General features: G+C 39.7%; 1 protein-coding gene across 1 annotated transcript in view; it reads left to right on the forward strand.

Moving 5' to 3' along the window:
• Nucleotides 1-18,045, forward strand: part of TMEM132C (transmembrane protein 132C) — a 530,618-nt gene that overhangs the window by 494,495 nt on the left and 18,078 nt on the right. The window contains exons 6-8 of the mRNA XM_066603398.1: nt 3,560-3,765; nt 4,018-4,291; nt 5,421-5,612. Coding sequence (XP_066459495.1) covers nt 3,560-3,765; nt 4,018-4,291; nt 5,421-5,612 — 672 coding nt within the window. The remainder of the gene's footprint in view (nt 1-3,559; nt 3,766-4,017; nt 4,292-5,420; nt 5,613-18,045) is intronic.

Genomic DNA, 18,045 nt, shown 5'->3' on the forward strand with positions numbered 1-18,045 from the left:
ATTATTTTCACTTGAGGTAGATCATAGACTTTCATTACACTTGCAGACATAAAATGTTGCTAACACTTTTCTCAGAGGACTATCATTAGCTTCCAGCTTTTCCTCCCTGGCTTTGACTATTACTTGACACTTGGATTACTGACTTGATTTCTCCTCTTTCTCTGCCTCTCTCTTATCTCCCCTTCTCTTCCCTCTGCTAACGCTCCATCATAACTTGATATCGTACTCACACTTTAGATGTTACATCCACCACACTGGCTAGAGTACATGGTCGCCTTCTTCCTTCCCGGTCTCCATCTCAGGTTCCTCTGGACTAGATTCTCTCCAGACCTGGACTAGACTGGCTAACCCCACATACGCTCTGTCTTTTATACTCTCCCTGCTAACCAATCCTGAGCTTAGGGAAATCTCTCTACCCAATCCCAGGCTAGAGGTGACTGAAAAGGGTGACAGCAGGTTAGGATGTATTTTTCATAGTCATGCAGTGTTAGGTGGAAGGAACATCAACAATTAACCCTTACTTGACCATTTATACATACTTCCACATAAATAAATATAGACATACATATGACTTTTCACCTTTTTATTCATACATACACATTTGACATGGGGTAGTAATAGAAATGCTGCGGGGCCCCAACTCTTGGGTACTACAGTTCTAGTGTAAATGCTAAGAACATTATAAAGCATACCCTGAGGGTCTCTTTTGTTTTTGTTAGATTGCAGGGTATTCTTCTAAAGTAAAAAAAAAAGTGCTGGATGCAAGTCTCAGGGGTCCTAATCACAGAGATATTCTCTTTTAGCTCAACAGTACCCTTCTGAAGCAAATCAGGGATGCATTCTGTTAAGAATCTACAATCTAATATTCTTGGAGATAAAATGCATCTCTGACGTCTTTCCAGACCTCGCATCTTCTCAGTGACGCAGAAACTTTCTAACACTCAGAGCACTTTTACATTGTCTGCCACATTCTGGCCAGTAGTTACAGCACTCTGCTTTCTAAAGATAAATCTGCCTTGCATATACGATGTGATAAATGACACACCGCTGTGCATTAAGACATATTCCCTGGGTGACAAAACTCGACAAAGAGAAAAAAAAAAGCTACGTATTTTTAAGTGTCAATATGCAGAAATACTTGAACAAAAGAGCAGCTTTCATATCTCCCTGCAGGGTTTTGTTCTAGAGGTGAAGCTCTTGTCAGAAAGTTGTGATGATGGGCTGTCCACTTCTAATGCTGCTTCTGTGCTTGGCTGCAAAGTAGATCTCATTAGAAATTCAGCAGAGAAATGCTGGAAGTGTCTGTGTTTGCATAACATACCAGGAGCCCCATAAATAATGTGCAAGCTTGTAGGCACACCTCAGGATCAGCCTGCTGACACGGGATGCAATGCAATTGCATTTCTGCTGGTGCCTTCACTGCTGGAGAGACTTTCATTAAAATGTTGCACTTTGTATTGTGCTGCTGTCTTTCGGAGGACTGCATTATCACCTTATTTTATATTCCCCATCTACAGAGAGTGCATTGGTGAATATCAATCACTACAGATTCTGTGTTCACACTTTTTTCTAGCTGTAAAATGAAAATAGACATAAACCAAGCCACATACGAGAAAGGTGACTAGAAATCATTGGGCTTTACTGCTGGAAACAAAGGGAAATCATCACATAAAAATGTATATGTATAGGCAAATTGGAGGCTAATGCTTTTCACATTCATTCCGTTCAGTGCACAGTGAACTGATATTACTTATTGCTGCAATTATATAAGTATTGAAAATGTAAGGCAGCATATAACGTAATTGTTCGTGTCACATTATATGCTCTTAAATAGAACATGTGAAACCAGACATCGTGTAGTTTACAGCTTAAAAGCGTTCTAAAGCTTCAGCAACTTGGTAGCATTTAACTGGGCAATTAAATTACTAAAGCTTTTTAAGATACTTCTACTGAAATGTGCACCTCGAGCTAAGATTTGGAGGACCACCACTATAGGAAAATGGTATGTTTGTACTGCATGTAATATTATCTTTTATAAACACTGTAGATCTACTAAATATTCGTGCAGTGCATCTGGGGTATCGCCTTTGCTGCGGAGGTTTGTAAAAATCAGATATATGCTGCAAAATCAGCCTCAATCAGATGTGTGGAAAGGATTTTATGCAACGAATCTATAATGTGAACATACCCTTAGGTTATCCATACATGTCAGATAGTTGTTAAACAACTGTGCATGACTTCTGAATACGGAGAAGGAAAAAACTGTTGACCGATACCTCTGGTGGCGTCTTATCTCCCCTGAGAACAAAAGAATTGGGCATATTGAAATCTATCAGCCTGGTGTTTCTTTCCTCAGACATCTGCCATTGGAGGGAAAGTCGGGGCACAGTCATACATGTTAGATAGTTGCCCAGTCTTGCCAAAATTGGCAGCCTTGTAGGAGATTAATCCAATGTGTATGGCCACTTTCATAATATAATTTAATGTTCGAGGAGTAAACACATAGCTTTGGTCAAAGATTACCTTCATGCTGCATATAATTACCTTTGACTTGACCTTTTAGCTGATACATTATTTCTTTGAATTCTTGTAATTTTCCTTATTCTGTATAATGCTGTTAATGTGTTATATGATTGATATCCTTGCCAGTTTTTACAGTGACTCGTTTTGTAGTCTGAATAACCTATTACGCAGATCTCTGTCTTCCATATATTTTGTGCCTCCTTCGTATGAGTTCTTATGTTATTTTGGGTTTCTGGCTTGTGGACTGTAAACCAGCAGTCTCGAGTTAGGGGGATTTCACACCTGCATTGGGGATTCAGCTTCCTGCTCTATTCGGGGAGCAGGAAAGAGGTATCACCATTGCCAAATGGTTCCGTCTCACGACGGAACCGAACAGCGTCGAATGGAACCCATTGACTATAATGGGATCCTTTTCGGTTTCCACTCAGCTGCCCCACTTTTGGATGGAAGAAAACGCGCTGCATACAGTGCTTTTTCTTTTGGTATTTTGAGCCGGATCTGCGACAGAACCTCTGGCCAGAGATCCCAACACAGATGTTAAATCATACTAATACCATAACGTGGCCGCATAACACTGCACTCATTGTGTTGTGACACGGTCTCCCTGGGCCTTTGTATCTAACATGTTTAATTTGGAGTAAACTTATACCAGACAACCCCTGTGTGCCCCTCCAAAACTTTTCCAGCAGGGGCGTATCTGAGGCCACCATAATGTGGTAGACTGACCACCACTAATCTATACCTATAGATTCATCATATATATATATATATATATATATATTGACCTAAAGGTCAGTGACCAAGAAACTAAATAATTCGAACTATAGTAAAATAAAAGGCTGTTTGAGAGTTGGTTACAAGGAATACTGTATTGTAGGTTTTACTAAGGACAACTGACACAATAGCAATTCTGTTGTATAAAATCTATTATTTTCAGAGTTGGAACAACACTCATCCTTGTATTATAAATGAATATAGAAAAGAGAATAGGCCTGCTTATTACTGTCAGCCACCTGAATGTTGCTTTCTCCTTTAGGTCTCAGAGAGATGTGACTATGTTTTTGTCAACGGCAAGGAAATGAAGGGCAAGGTTGATGTGATGGTGAACTTCACATACCAGTATCTGAGCGCACCTCTGCTGATTACTATCTGGATTCCTCGACTGCCTCTCCAGATAGATATCTCTGACACTGAACTAAGTCAAATTAAAGGATGGCGAGTGCCCATTATCTCAAACAGGAGGTTGGTTTGTCTTGTTTTTATAAGATTCCATTTTCAAATCAGAAGATGGAAATATTTCCTCTTTATACACTTGTACGAACATGATGTCTGCCAGTACTCAAATAGAGTGCAGTGTCACAAGTAGTATGGAAAAAACAGAAGTTTATTAGAGCTAAACTGTTGAAAAATATTCAGTAGAGTATATTAGAGCCACAATCTGCTAATAGATACACATAGGCATAACATGCTAACAGATAATATATTACCTTTCAGGCCAACTAGAGACAGTGATGATGATGATGAAGATGAACGCAAAGGACGAGGGTGTTCTCTTCAGTATCAACATGCAATGGTCCGGGTTCTCACTCAATTTGTAGCTGAAGACCCGACGCCCTCTGGACAGCTCGTTTTCTTGCTGGGTTCAGAGTGGCAGGTTGATGTGACAGATTTGGTGAAAGATTTCATGAAACTAGAAGAATCTCATATTGCCAAGCTCCAAGATGGTAGACTTCTTATTGGGAAGGAGGTTGGAATGACCACAATACAAGTATGTAATATATGAAATATTATGCCTAAAATAAGTATTGTAAAAATAATTTATTCTGATGTTGTTTGGTTCAGATAGGGCCCCATCACTGCAAGGTAACAGTGCTAACTACTAAACCACCATGCTCCTTCTTTCGACAGAGGAGAAAAAGAAACATAAAGAAAACTTACAAACTCCATGCAGATATTGCATTTAGTTAAATTTGAACCTAGGACTCTAGCATTGCAAGGTAGCAGTGCAACACTAAGTAACCATGCTGCTGTTCCTTCTTCTTCCTTCCTACCTCTCCTCTGAAGAAGAAGAAGCAGGAAGAGGAGGAGAAGAAAATAAGGAATACATCTTCTCCTTATAGTTCTTTTTCTCCTGCCTCTCCTTCTACTCTTCTGGAGGAAGAAGCAGAAAGAGGAGGAAGAAGGACAAAAAGTGCTTGGTGGCTCAGTGGGTTAGCACTGTTGTTTTGCAGGGATGGAGTTTTAGATTTGAATCTGACCAAAGACAATTTTTGCACCGTGTCTTCCTATTCCGTGCAGATGTTGTCCTTGGTCAGATTTTAATCTAAGTTCCCCAGCAATTTTTTTGTCCTTCTTCCCTCTCCAGCTACATCCATTGATGAGGTACCACCGTCACAACGGTTCAGCACTTCTCTTAGAGGTTTTTATGAACTTCCAATTTGGTTTAAAGTAATTTGTACTGAACAAAACTTTTTGACAAAATTTGGCAAACCGACTAAACTGAATTTTTGAAACGTTAACTCCTCTAATTACTATAAAACAAGAGTATTTCTTAGCAAGTCCACCTTTTTAGGATTTTTTAATGGTTTCCGTCATTCAATGTATACATAAAAAGAACAATATTACAAAAAAAAATTTGTTGCATTAGACATTTAGTAATAAGCAATGTTAAATGTATCATGCATAGGATCCTTGTGCATATCGTCAGCTGTAATATATTTTGCATGATCATTCAGTACTAAAGCAGTTAAATCTGTTTCCTAATCTTTTATGACTGTATAATAAGGCAGGGCCATAGGAAATTATTTTTATTTTGTTTATTTGAGCTCAGTGGGGAATAGCCTATAAATAATGGATATGCTAGCTTATTATTAAATCAGTCTCTTTGTTTGTTGTAGGTGATGTCCCCTCTCTCCGATTCCATCCTGGCAGAAAAGACAGTGACAGTGCTCGATGACAAAGTGACAATAACAGACCTAGGAGTGCAGCTCGTCTCTGGACTGTCACTCTACCTTCATTCCAGCACAGCTAATAACAAGGCTGTTGTAGCCACCTCTATGGCACAGGAGCTACTGCATACTCCAAAGCAGGTAGAATGCTTAAGGCTATCCGAGGATATCTTATTATTCACAGATAATTAAGCCAGTCCCTAAAATTGCCTCTACTGTGAAATTATTTCTAAAACGCACAAAAATCAGCTTAAAAAGTATGGTCCTACATTGTACAGTTTAATGTAATATTCTAAGCATCCAAAAAGCCATGGAGAAATCACTATGCAAACTCAATGTGAGATTGTGAGGATAATTGCCTGTTTTTGTTTCTAAACAATAAGGAGGATTTAATAATACTGGAGCTCTGTGCAAGTCGTGCCCCAGTATCTCTCACTCTTGAAATCATCGCCACATTTTTGAACACGGGGCATGTCCTGCTGATAACTGTGACTTGGGTTAAAAACAATCACAAATTAAGCCCGCCATTGGACCTATTAATGTTCTGGAAAGGGGCTAAGATTGTTAATAAAGATAAGTTACACTTCATATGACTTGGAAACCCTGTTGCTCTTTTTTCAGTGGTTTGGTGCCCCAGTCCTTCGTGTTCTGGGTTTTTTCTTTACCCCAGTCTTCATACTTCTCGTGTCTTCCTGTAGTCTTAGGCTGCTAATGGGAAAATCAACCTGTCAGCTCATAGATTTTTTTCCAATCATGTATTTTACACTGATACATCCTCTATTTGTCGTAAACAAATTCTTGCATAGAAAATGTTTCACCAGGACATTAACCGCTTAAGGGCATGGCGCATTTTTGCCCTAAGGACACAATGATTTTTGGGGTATTTTCATCTTCACTTTTCAAAAGGCATAACGTTTTTATTTTTCAGCCAACATGGCCGTATGAGGGCTTGTTTTTTTGTATGGCAAGCTGTAGTTTTTAGTGGGTACATACAATGCATTGTAAAACTTTTAGAAATTGTTTTGAAGGACAGGGGAGAAAACACAAGGATGGGGCTCTAAGAGGGCTTGTTTTTTGCGTGATGAGCTGTAGTTTTTTTTCTTCCATTTTGGGGTAAATACAGCTTTTGTGGTCACTTTTTTGTGTTATAGGCAAAATAAACAAAATACGCATTTTGCACCTTCTTTTGGTTTGTTTGTGTTTTACGTTTTTTGCCATACAGGATAAATAGTGTGTTCAATGTTGTTACAGATACCATGATACCAAATATGTGAAATTTTTATATTTGTTTTATACAAATAGGGGAAAGTGCACATTTTTTTTTTGTAAGTGCCTAGCAACCAGTTGCCATGGCAACCCCATTGGCCCTCCACAATTACATTGTTATGTGTGTAGATGAGAAATAACACTATTTATGGCCATTATATGACTTGTATTCCATATGTTTTTCACTAGTTTCTCCCTATGCAAGCTGTATATCTAATTTTCAGCTTTCTCTGAGCTGGTGGGTGGAGACTGCTGTTATGATGTCTCTATACAATGCACATGGAGAAAACAGCAGATTCTGCTCCCTAACTTCTATGCAGAACACACAAAGAACTAATAGCATCATACAGGAGATTATGTAGCGATATTAAGTAGTGTCGGTGTGATGTAATTAGCTGTGAGATTGTAAATTACTCACTATTAACTGCAGCAGCATGTCTGAATGAGTCTCTTACACTCTGCTGCAGCTTCCACCTCAGCCCTATTTTCTTTGAAGACTTCTATGGGCAGCATTAGACAGGAGCACCACACACACACATACTTCTATGTTCTGTGTCAGTGTCTCTGTCACTACAATTAGTAAAAGCCCATTTAGGCACAATGATTCTCGCTCAAAATTCGCTCAAAGCTATCTTTTGAGCGATAACCGTTGCGTCTACATGCACAGACATCGTGCAGTTTTCATGCACAATTCGTTCCTCGCTCAATTCTAATTTTCTAGAATTGAGCGATGAACTTTTATCAGCGGTGCAGGCTGTTATCACAGTCGGCGGTGCTGATAAGATTCTTTCAGCTCGTGTCCCGCTGGTAGTTCACAGCCGAAGGTGAGCTGTAAGCGCAGAGAACATTGCAGCTGTTTGCTTATGCAAAACAGCTGTATTGTTCGCTGAGTGATAGTGGCAGTGTCCCCCTCCGCCTGCATAGCTCTTTAGTAGCTAATCAGCTACTATAGACAATGCAAAGTTGATTGTTCAAAACTGTCACTCAGACTGTCATTTGAGCGATCATCTTTCAGTGTAAATGGGCTCTTAGGAAGATATCTAATAGCCCACACTTTAGAGAGAGTTTTCAGCACAAAAGCATCACTCTTGGTAAACAGAGTGATATACATATATGCTAATTTTGACTGTAGTAACATGCATTGCTTTAAAGTGACCATTTAAAACAGGGGTGGACCGAAATTTGGGCATTAGGGTAATGCTTGAGGCACCATGGTTAGTAAGTGTCCAAAGCTCTTCAGGGGACTGCATTAAAGTTTAAGTGCAAGGTCTACTTCCATTAGAATACAGGTCTAATTCCAATGTGAATTCAGCTGTATTATAAATATGATTGGCTCTGATTGGCTGCAGCAGTCACCTGACAGTGATATCATCTGTCACAACAAATGTGGGGGCTACAGCAGCACTGCAGCTCTGGATCACGGTGACAGGGAACAGGTAAGCTCTGCTCATCGTCTTATTTTAGTGCAGAGGACACTAAAAGGGGCATTTTGCCCAGTAACTGGACAACCCATTTAAAGAGAATATGTTATAAAAAACGACCATTTGTATAAATAAAGTTTTTACGTTAAACACATATTTTTTTATTTTTACATGGCAGTATATAAAAAAAATCTAAAATTTAGTAATTTTCTTTCAAGCTACTAAGCTGACATTTCAGTAGAGATCACTTTTCATTAGGTATCTCATTATCATCACAGGCAGGATTACACTGAAGGCTAACTCCTATATATAGAGAACACAGGATCCACCATTCATAATAGGTGATGGTCACAACTTATCTACTCCTCCTCCCTGCACAACAACTTCTTCACTGTACCGTAGAATGAGTCATCTACTATCTACAGCTTACTATGGTCCATGTGACTGTTGTAAAGCATATCTCTGAATGCTGTTAAAAGCAACTCTAGAAAGATGGCCCATCAACTTAAATGCGATCCATCCCTGCAGTACCATTCTCAGCTGCTGATGAATGTATGGAGCTGTGTGTTTTCAACAAACTGCTGCTCTTTAAGTTGCACTGTGGCAGTGTTGGTCAGATGAACGACAGAGCTCTAGTGGGGGGTTTGAACCTCACCAATTTACTATTGATGACCTATGCTGAGGATCAACAGCTTAAAGGGAACCAGTCATTAACTATAAACACCATAAGTTATAGTGCTTACAGATTAGGTGATATGGAGTTTGGAGAAACTCTTTTCATACTCACCTGGTCCCCTGTCCCTGTGGTGTTCCCCAGTGAAGTCAGCATACACACAGCCAGCTTGACTCTGTTCAGAAAGTTGCACACACGCACTCCCATTCATCTCTATTGGAATGTGCACAAAGCCTACTGAAAAGAGTAATGCTGGCTGTGCATACGCCGACTGCATCGGGGAGCGCCACAGGAAAAGGGGAACCGGATGAGTATGTAAAGAAGCTTCCTGGACGCCACATCACCTAAACTATAAACACCATAATCTAGATTATGCTGCTTATAGTAGACAACAGCATCACTTTAAACCATTGGGATTATTTTACCATTAAATGGAAGTATAGATTTCATTTAAAAGAATTCTTATATGGAAGTATGTCTACTCTTAATGATATTTAACTGTTTAAGTCTGCATAACCAGTTGGCAATTTGCAAATACCTCCTTTGTTCTCTCTGTATCAGTTATTAATTATTTGATGTTGAGATATATATATATATATATATATATATATATTATATAATACTAGCGGATATACCCGGCTTTGCCCAGGTTAATTTGATACAGGTGTTTACATATTGTTTGCACGGAAAATTTTATGAAGTCAAGGTTACTTTAGAGGAATCGAAGAATAAAATATGTATACACATAAAGGAGCGTTAGATTCTCCTCAGGCTGCATGTACTAATATCACTCTGCAGAATATGCCACCCATCCCATTCTCCTCATTTAGACCTAAAGAACGCTCGCACCAAATTTCACACTTGTACGACCCAGGGAAGTTACATTACATAGAGGTGCGCTTACTTTTGCAATTAGCATTGAATAATCGAGTTGTGACCTTGCTACTTTTCTTATTTAGGACCTAAAGAATGCTTTTGCCAAATTTTATGATTGTACAACACGGGAAAGTTAGAGAATTAGATTTAGGTACATTATACAAGGGTGCCAATACGTTTGCACTTAGCATTGAACAATCGTGTTGTGACCTCTTTACTTTTCCTATTTAGCCCCTAAAGAATGGTCATGCCAAATTTCATGTGTGTACGACATCGGGAAGTTAGAGAATTAGTGGCCAGTCTGTCAGTGAGTCAGTCAGTCATTGAGGGCTTTCTTCATATATATATGAAGAAAACAGCATCAAGTAACTCAAAACTGATGCAAAGATAATAAGAGGTATGTTATGCAGACAAACAGTAGATATATATACACACACATATTATACATATATGTGTATATAATATGTGTGTGTGGAAAGAAGTCAACATCAAATAATTCAAAACTTTTGCTGGTTCCCCTTGGAAACAGACAGCAGTTTATCTCCGCTGCACAGTCAGGCATGTAATGTAGCCGGTTATTACTGTGTATCTATCATCTGAGCTCCCATACTACACTGCTCTAAGGTACTATAACCCAAGATTAGTAGAATTCTGAATTTAGCTTTAGATATGAATAGACATCAAAACACAATCAGTATAGGAAAATGTATTTTAAAAAGTTATCCAACATTTTATGCAGATTTGACTGGAATGTTGCAAATTGATGAAAAACAGAGTTTGATCTTAACATACATTAGTGCTTCTTGGGTTAGTGAAATTAGGATGACTGCAATATAGTAAGATACCGCAATTTATCCATGCCAGTATATTGTAATATGAAGGAGCTGCAATATGCACAAGCAGCTAATGCTTTGGCTGAGACTGCAGGAACATTAATTAGTACATTGATTTGTTTCCATATCTGCATTTTTAGCTTTTAGTTCATAAGAAACCTCTTCTTTGTAGTAATGATTTTGTTGGAGACTTTTTCCTTTCTTCTTTTGTTTTCTGGAATTGCTTGATTCATTACTATTGACTAAATATAAGAATTTGAATGTTTTTGAGCATTTACAATCACCATCATTGTCTCATTGTTATTTCATTAGATTCTCTTTTAGTGAAGATGTACAAATAATACAATCTGAACAGATAGGAATTCCAACAGGATCTTCTCTCTGATTATGAAGGTGTTCTACTGGATATCTTCACATAATGGGTAGAACAAAGACCTATAAAACAAAGGGAACTGCCCTCTAGCTCCACCCCTCTGGCCCACGCTCTCTCTCCTTGCTATGTGGGAACCCCTGGGAGAACCCCTCTAGCCCTACCCTTTCTCTCCCCGCTACAGCGGAATTCTACCATAGTAGGGAGAGGGCGGGGCTAGAAAGAGAGAGTGGGGCTAGCAGGGAAAGAGAGAGGGAGGGATTAGAGGGGTCCTCCGAGGGATTCCTCCATAGCGGGGAGAGAGAGAGGGCAGAGCTGGAAGAATTCTCCTGTAGCGGGGAGAGAGCATCCCCTGCAAGGAAAAATAAGGGTATCCTCAGCAGGGGAGAATAAGGAAATCCCCAGCAGTTGGCGAATCCTTCTTCTCCCCTGCAGGGGAATCTCTCTGTCCCCGCAGCAGGGATATCCCTCCAGCCCCACTGAGATGAAGGGAGTCCCAAGCAATGAAGGAAAGCCCTGTGGGTCTTTCCTTCATCTCTCTCTCTCTCCTCCTGAAGCAGTAGCACTTGTTTTCAGTGACACGCAGCTCCCAATCGTGTAAATGGGCAATTTCACCACTAATTAAGTTCAGGACTTGAGAGCTGGAAACCGCCCGTTCACACGATTTTTTGTGCAGTTAACCACAATTTTCTTTTGTGCGACTAACTTTTGCACAATTTGCGAACAAGCCCCTAACCAAGAAATCAATCACCAACTAACAATCTGCTGAAAATATGCTCCTTTGTGTTGAATTCAATATGGAGCTGCTGTCCAACTAACAGAAAATTGGATCGTATTATAAGTTTAAAAAAAAATCAGTATCAGGTGATGCTTCTGGGTAATGCTTTTGATAGTTTTGAGGAGAGCTGTATGATTGAACAATGATGTTTTAGGTGGCAGACTTAATCTGATTTCTGTAGTCAGCTTTACAGTTATTCTGGGATTTTGTTACCTTTATTGATTACTGATAGGACAGCAATATATGATCAGCAAGGACCCGCAGTTCACATCCCAGCAGATCAGCTGATTCACTATGGTCAGCAAAGGAAGCAGAAATCGCCGTCCATAGTGCAGCAGTTTGGGTTGGTATTACAGGCGCAGCTCCGTTTCATTCAGTGGGAGCTATGCTGCAATACCAACCCAGATGCTACCCGGCAGTTATCGCAAAAACGCAAGCATTAGTGGCTGCCACTAGCGCTCATGTAATAGCATCCTTCAGTCAATATGTTCTGCAAAGGAGCTGTCCGCAGACATCTGTTGTTCCATGAAAACTCCTGGGATACCGGAGTCTCTAAACTCAAATCCTGACACATTGTTGGGAAGGTCAGGAGAGCCAAGTGGAGTATTCAGCTTTTGAGTACACCAGAATCATAAACTTTGTGTCTAATAGTAATTGATAACTAACTATTACATTGGACTAGAATTATGTATTGCTTCCATTTACATGTATTCATCTTGTATGTACTTAATTTTACTTGTAAGATTTTTTTATTACCTATGCATCCAAATTTTACTTATTTTAATGGTGTTCATACTTCTTATTAAACTGTGCAATCCAATGATCATCAAACCTACTAAACGTAACATCTTTACTGTATACGGTCAAGGCCGGCTGTAACGTTAATACATGTTTGCAGAGAAATTCTGAAATTCTTTTGACATTTGCAGACAACTATTATACGCACACGCAAAGTAGTTTTCTGTATGCTGAAAATTATGGTAATATAAGCAAGGAGGAAGTTTGCAAAGGTGACATGATTATCTTCTATCTGGAGAAATGGCTTTGTAAAGAAAAATGCCATTATCACACATTGTTTTAACATAAAGCTGCATTTCTACATTATCCAGCAAACCAATTATGTTCAGTCTATTTCATAGACTGAAAGAGAGATATCCACATGAGGGAACAGAGTGTCAGGCGGAATTATCTATTTTTGTATAAGGTGACCTGTATAATATGAGTCCAATATGGAATTTAGGGTGAGCTGACATATGACAAATTGAGCTTTAGGATATCCGTATAGATAGGGTGGCTGTAGCATTCTGTGTAGCATACAGATGTTTTAAAATATTTTTGAAAATATTTGCCAATTCCCTAAAGTGTGAAATCCCCAATTAAAAACAGAAATGGTTAAAAGTGCAGAAAGGATGTAGTGATTTAGTGCAGTGTCCTTCAGAGCTCTGCTTCTGCAAATCCTGCAAACCACGTCAATAAATTTAGTACCGCTCCTGACAAGGTTCTCCAATTACTATCAACAGATCAAGATGGATTGGAGATAGCTTATCTGAAGAGGGAAAAAGAAATCCTGCCCTCATCCTGTTTACTTAGAGGAAGGACTGACACATGATTGTGTTTGTTAATTACTAAACAGCTACATCTCATTTTACTTGATTGGAAATAACACTGTCAGCTTTTATTTCAGGCAGTTACCTTTATTAAGCACCTGCTTACTGCTTGTCCAGTCAATAGAGGATACCGATTGTTTCTTTGTAACTGAGAGGATGACGTGTTGGACACCATGGGGCTGGCCATGTGCTGTTATTTAGCAGCAGCTATGAGACACAAAGCAGACTTATAGACAACGAATCACGTGCAAAATAATCTAAATATGTCTTTACAAAAGTTTTGTCTTTTCTGTATAAGTATTGCAGAAGGATGGGTTAAAAATGAATAAGCATAAAAAATTAGCTTGTACAGTATTGGCCGTTTTTACATGACCGAGAAGGTGCATGGCGAGACACACAAATCTTGCCCAAATATGAACCCCGTTCTTTTGCCTGTTGTTTTCAATGGGTCGGCGGCAGCATCGCTATATTTAACATAGTTTACTATAGAACAAAGTTAAAGGGGTATTTCTTGACTTTTTATCTTTGCTATTGATGACCAACAGATCAACAATAGATGATTGGCGTGCACCTGCCAGTTGGGTCTCTGCTAATCAGCGGATTCACAAAACCATTGTCACTGTGATCAGCACTTTCTGCTTCCTTCACTGACCATAGCGACAGCAGAAATCTGCTGATTAGAGGGGATCCAAGTGGCAGATCTCCATTGATCATATTGGTCCTCAATAGAAAAATGGGAAGTCCCGGAATAGCCCTATTAATGATTAGTAAAAAAATAACTTTTATTTAAATGGACAATAACTTTTCAAAGAACTTGTGCTTATATGATAAGTTAACCCGTGTGATAACTAGCAAGACTGCAATACACTTTATTTATCTAAAATTACATTTTTGTGCTGAAAAATCACTGCTGTCTTCCTTCCTCCTAGCTTGCTGTCTATGGCCTGTTCTCAATTGATTAACAAGACATGTGGAAACATTAGAAAAGTGGTGAGAGATGAGTTGAGTCATTGTACTTGTTAAAGGAGTAGAGCAGAGGGTAGGGAAAGTAGGAAGGGAGAGACTCACTTACACACACTGCCTGAAACTCATAGTAGGCTATTGTTTACTGTGTTTTAGCTACAGACACCACATCTCCATTGCTCACTCTTACTTTACACTGTACTACAACATGATTTTAAAAGTGTGTGTGTGTTACAGACATTTAGAGAGCAGTTCCCTGTGTACACGCTATAGAACACAGCACAGCAGCAGGTTCCTCCCACAAGTCCTGTGAAGAGTAAGAATCAGATATACACCATGCAGAGGGGAGAAATTGGTGAATAATACAGGAAGACAAAATCATACAATGGCCATAGATAGCGTTATTCCTCATGTATACAAACAGCAGCTAATTTTGAAAAGTCATCTGAAAAGTTCAGCATGCTTACACAGAAAATACATGTAAATCACCAATAAACAAATATAAACAGAACCGCTGTATGTTATAGCATTAATAGTTTTCTATCGCTAGGTAAATGATAATGGTTTAAAAGGTGGATTTCCTAATTTGCAGCCATCTTAAAATGGCTTTACCATCCTAGACATGTATGACTTATAAATAAGACATGGGAAAAGTCTGTGGTAGCCTGAACATTTAAACCTCCACTATCACTTAGAACCTTTGTGTCTGATCCACCACTTCATATTTGCATGGTAACTCTCCATTAAAGTGACTTGGAGATATGGAAACAGATGGAAATCTTCTACATGACAAGCAATTGCCAATATTATATCATTAAAGAGGACTTCTCAGCTCTTCTGATATGTCTGTTTTGGAAAATATTAACACTCCACATGAAATATCAATTCTGGATCATCATATAACTCCACATTGTGCAGTCCCCCTGTTATTCCTCCTAGAAATGTATGAATAAATTGACAGGTGGGTGTTACCAGTTGGGGGTGTGTCCACACATACTCTCACATTGCCTAATCATTGATGATTGTGGAGAGACTTGCCCCTTTGACAAGGAGAATAGTGACACCTAGTTGTTAATTTATTCATACATTTCTAGAAGGAATACCAGAAGAATGGCACATTGCAGAGTTTTAAGAAAAGATGCTCTAGAGTTGATGTTGCATGGGAATACAATTATCTACTAAAACAGACATGTGAGGTGAGCTGACAGATCCCCTTTAACGGAAATGCCAGCATTATAAACAAGAGAATATAAATTCCCTGACATTTGTTGATTTTGTCATTTTTAATAGGTATTGAGTGAGCAGCTGGAATCCTTATTAGAGAATGATTGCTTTCTACTAGTTCCAAATAAGTGATTGTTGAGCGCACAGCAGTACATAAAGTGCACTAAATAACCATGCTATGGACCTGTAGGCACTTTCTGTGTTGCCATGTGTGTACACTATTCTACAATCAATACTGATAGGGGAAATTACCTCCAGAAGATAGCATGCGTTGCAGTATGCCGCAATTTTTTTTTTCTCGTAGTGTCACATAATTGATTAGAATAAATCCTGTCTGTTTATGTGTAATATTGGAAGCTATAGCATGAGCCCATAGAATTCTATGATCCCTTATTTGTATCTGTGTGACCTAGATTCAGATGTACATGAAAACCGATTGCACCTTTTTAGTGGTAATTAGAGATGAGCCAGCCTACTCGGTAAGGCAGTTACTGGAGCAGGCATCGCTCTTCTCGAGTAACTGCTTAGTGATCCGAGCAGGCTCGGGTGGGCTGCGGGGGGCTGGGGGAGCGGAGCGGGAGGAAGAGTGAGAGAGATATCTCTCGTCCCTCCGTTCCGCTCACCCCCGCAGCCCACTCGAGCCTGCTCGGATCACTAAGCAGTTACTCGAGAAGAGCGATGCTCGCTCGAGTAACTGCCTTACCAAGTGGGCTCGCTCATCTCTAGTGGTAATGATTACCTATTAGAGTTAAGGACTAGCAATTGTAGATTAGAATTAGAGATGAGCGAACGTACTCGGTAAGGCTGATTTCGCAATCGAGCACCGCGATTTTCGAGTACTTCACTACTCGGGTGAAAAGATTCGGGGGGCGCCGTGGGTGAGCGGGGGGTTGCAGAGGGGAGTGGGGGGGAGAGGGAGAGAGAGAGAGCTCCCCACTGTTCCGCGCTGCTACGTCCTGCTCCACCATGCCACGCCCCGCCCCCCCGGCGACCCCCCGAATCTTTTCAGCCAAGTAGTGAAGTACTCGAAAATCGCGGTGCTCGATTGCGAAATCGGCCCTACCGAGTACGTTCGCTCATCTCTAATTAGGATGAAAGAATTTGTTCAGAGTATGGAAATTAGGAAGGATTTAGAATAGTAAATTATATATGCGTACGATGTATACCTATAGATATTTGAACTTTCCTGTTTTGCATGCTGGGGCTATAATTCTAAGTTGGTATCGTGTGTGAAAAGCTTTAATTAACCGAGAGCTTTGTCGACAAACTTGACTATAAATTATATTTTTGTACTTTAGAAATCTATAGGTTTTTTGTTGTTGATAGTAACGTGTAGTTCTGTATAATCCCTTACATTTACATGAAAGATCAGTTTTTGCATTATGACATATTTGATGGCTTTGCAAACACATGGGCCAGTGAACTTGTGACGTGTGGTGTGCATAAACTACTCATGTCTTACAATTTTTAGATACTACTATCTTTTGTGCATGAGCAGAGTGCATTGCAGTTGAAAGGTTGCAGTTAAACTCATTGCTTGGTGCAAACTGGCCTACAGGTGGTCATGATCATAAAGTATTTAAAATGTAACCATGCTTTGAAAAAACTTTTGCCATGTCATAGAGACATGCTAAAAGGTTTGATTGCTGGGAGTCCAGGTGCTGAAATCCTCACTGATTACTAGAATGATCCAGCTGAAGGGTTTATCTGAGCACTGCCACTGCTCACTAGCTGAACACACGTTCAATAGAAACTCTATAGGCTCATTTTCGGCTAGCAAGCAGTGAAAGCACTCTGATGAGTGCTTCAGATGCTTCATTCTAGCAATTGGTGGGGACCTTAGCACCCATACCTCCAGAGAGAGGCGTAACTCGAAGCTCGTGGGCCCCAATGGAAAACCTGTAACAGGGCTCCCAACTATAATGCTTTGTTCACAGTACTGGGCTCCCTATATGGAGAAAAGGGGCCTTATGGGCCCCCTAAGGCTCCTGGATCTGGGTGCAACTGCATCCCCTAGAGTTACACCAGTGGCCCCAGTAATGAAAACATTTGACATGTCCCTATGACATGTCAGAAGTGTGTTTGAAAGCACAGTTATACTTTAAGCAGTCAATAACTATTAGACCCATAGATATAGAGGAAAAATGAAACATCTTAGAACACCCAGTCAAGTCACTGGATTCATTTTCCACATAGCCTCTGTAAACTTAAAGCAGGGTCTAATTTATTGTTATGGACAACTGTTTTCTTTTACTTTACATTAGTTTTGGCAAATCTCCAAATGATTCATGCCAGGGATCAAGATAATTAGAGCAAGTTAGATTTTCCTCATAAAACTCTGTTGTTCCCACCAATAGCACTGCTGACAGTGGTCTGTTTCATGTTCTTACATACCTGCCAGCCCATTAGAATTACTGTAACATGCACACTTGACCACCCTTAGGGCCTCATGTCCACGGGCGGGTTTTTGCTGTGGATTCCAGAGCGGGCATTCGCCTATGGATTCTGCAGCAAGAACTCTCCATAGCATGCTATAGGAAAATGTTTCTTCATGCACACAAGT

Source organism: Eleutherodactylus coqui, chromosome 5 (assembly GCF_035609145.1).
Source record: "Eleutherodactylus coqui strain aEleCoq1 chromosome 5, aEleCoq1.hap1, whole genome shotgun sequence".
Lineage (NCBI taxonomy): Eukaryota > Metazoa > Chordata > Amphibia > Anura > Eleutherodactylidae > Eleutherodactylus > Eleutherodactylus coqui.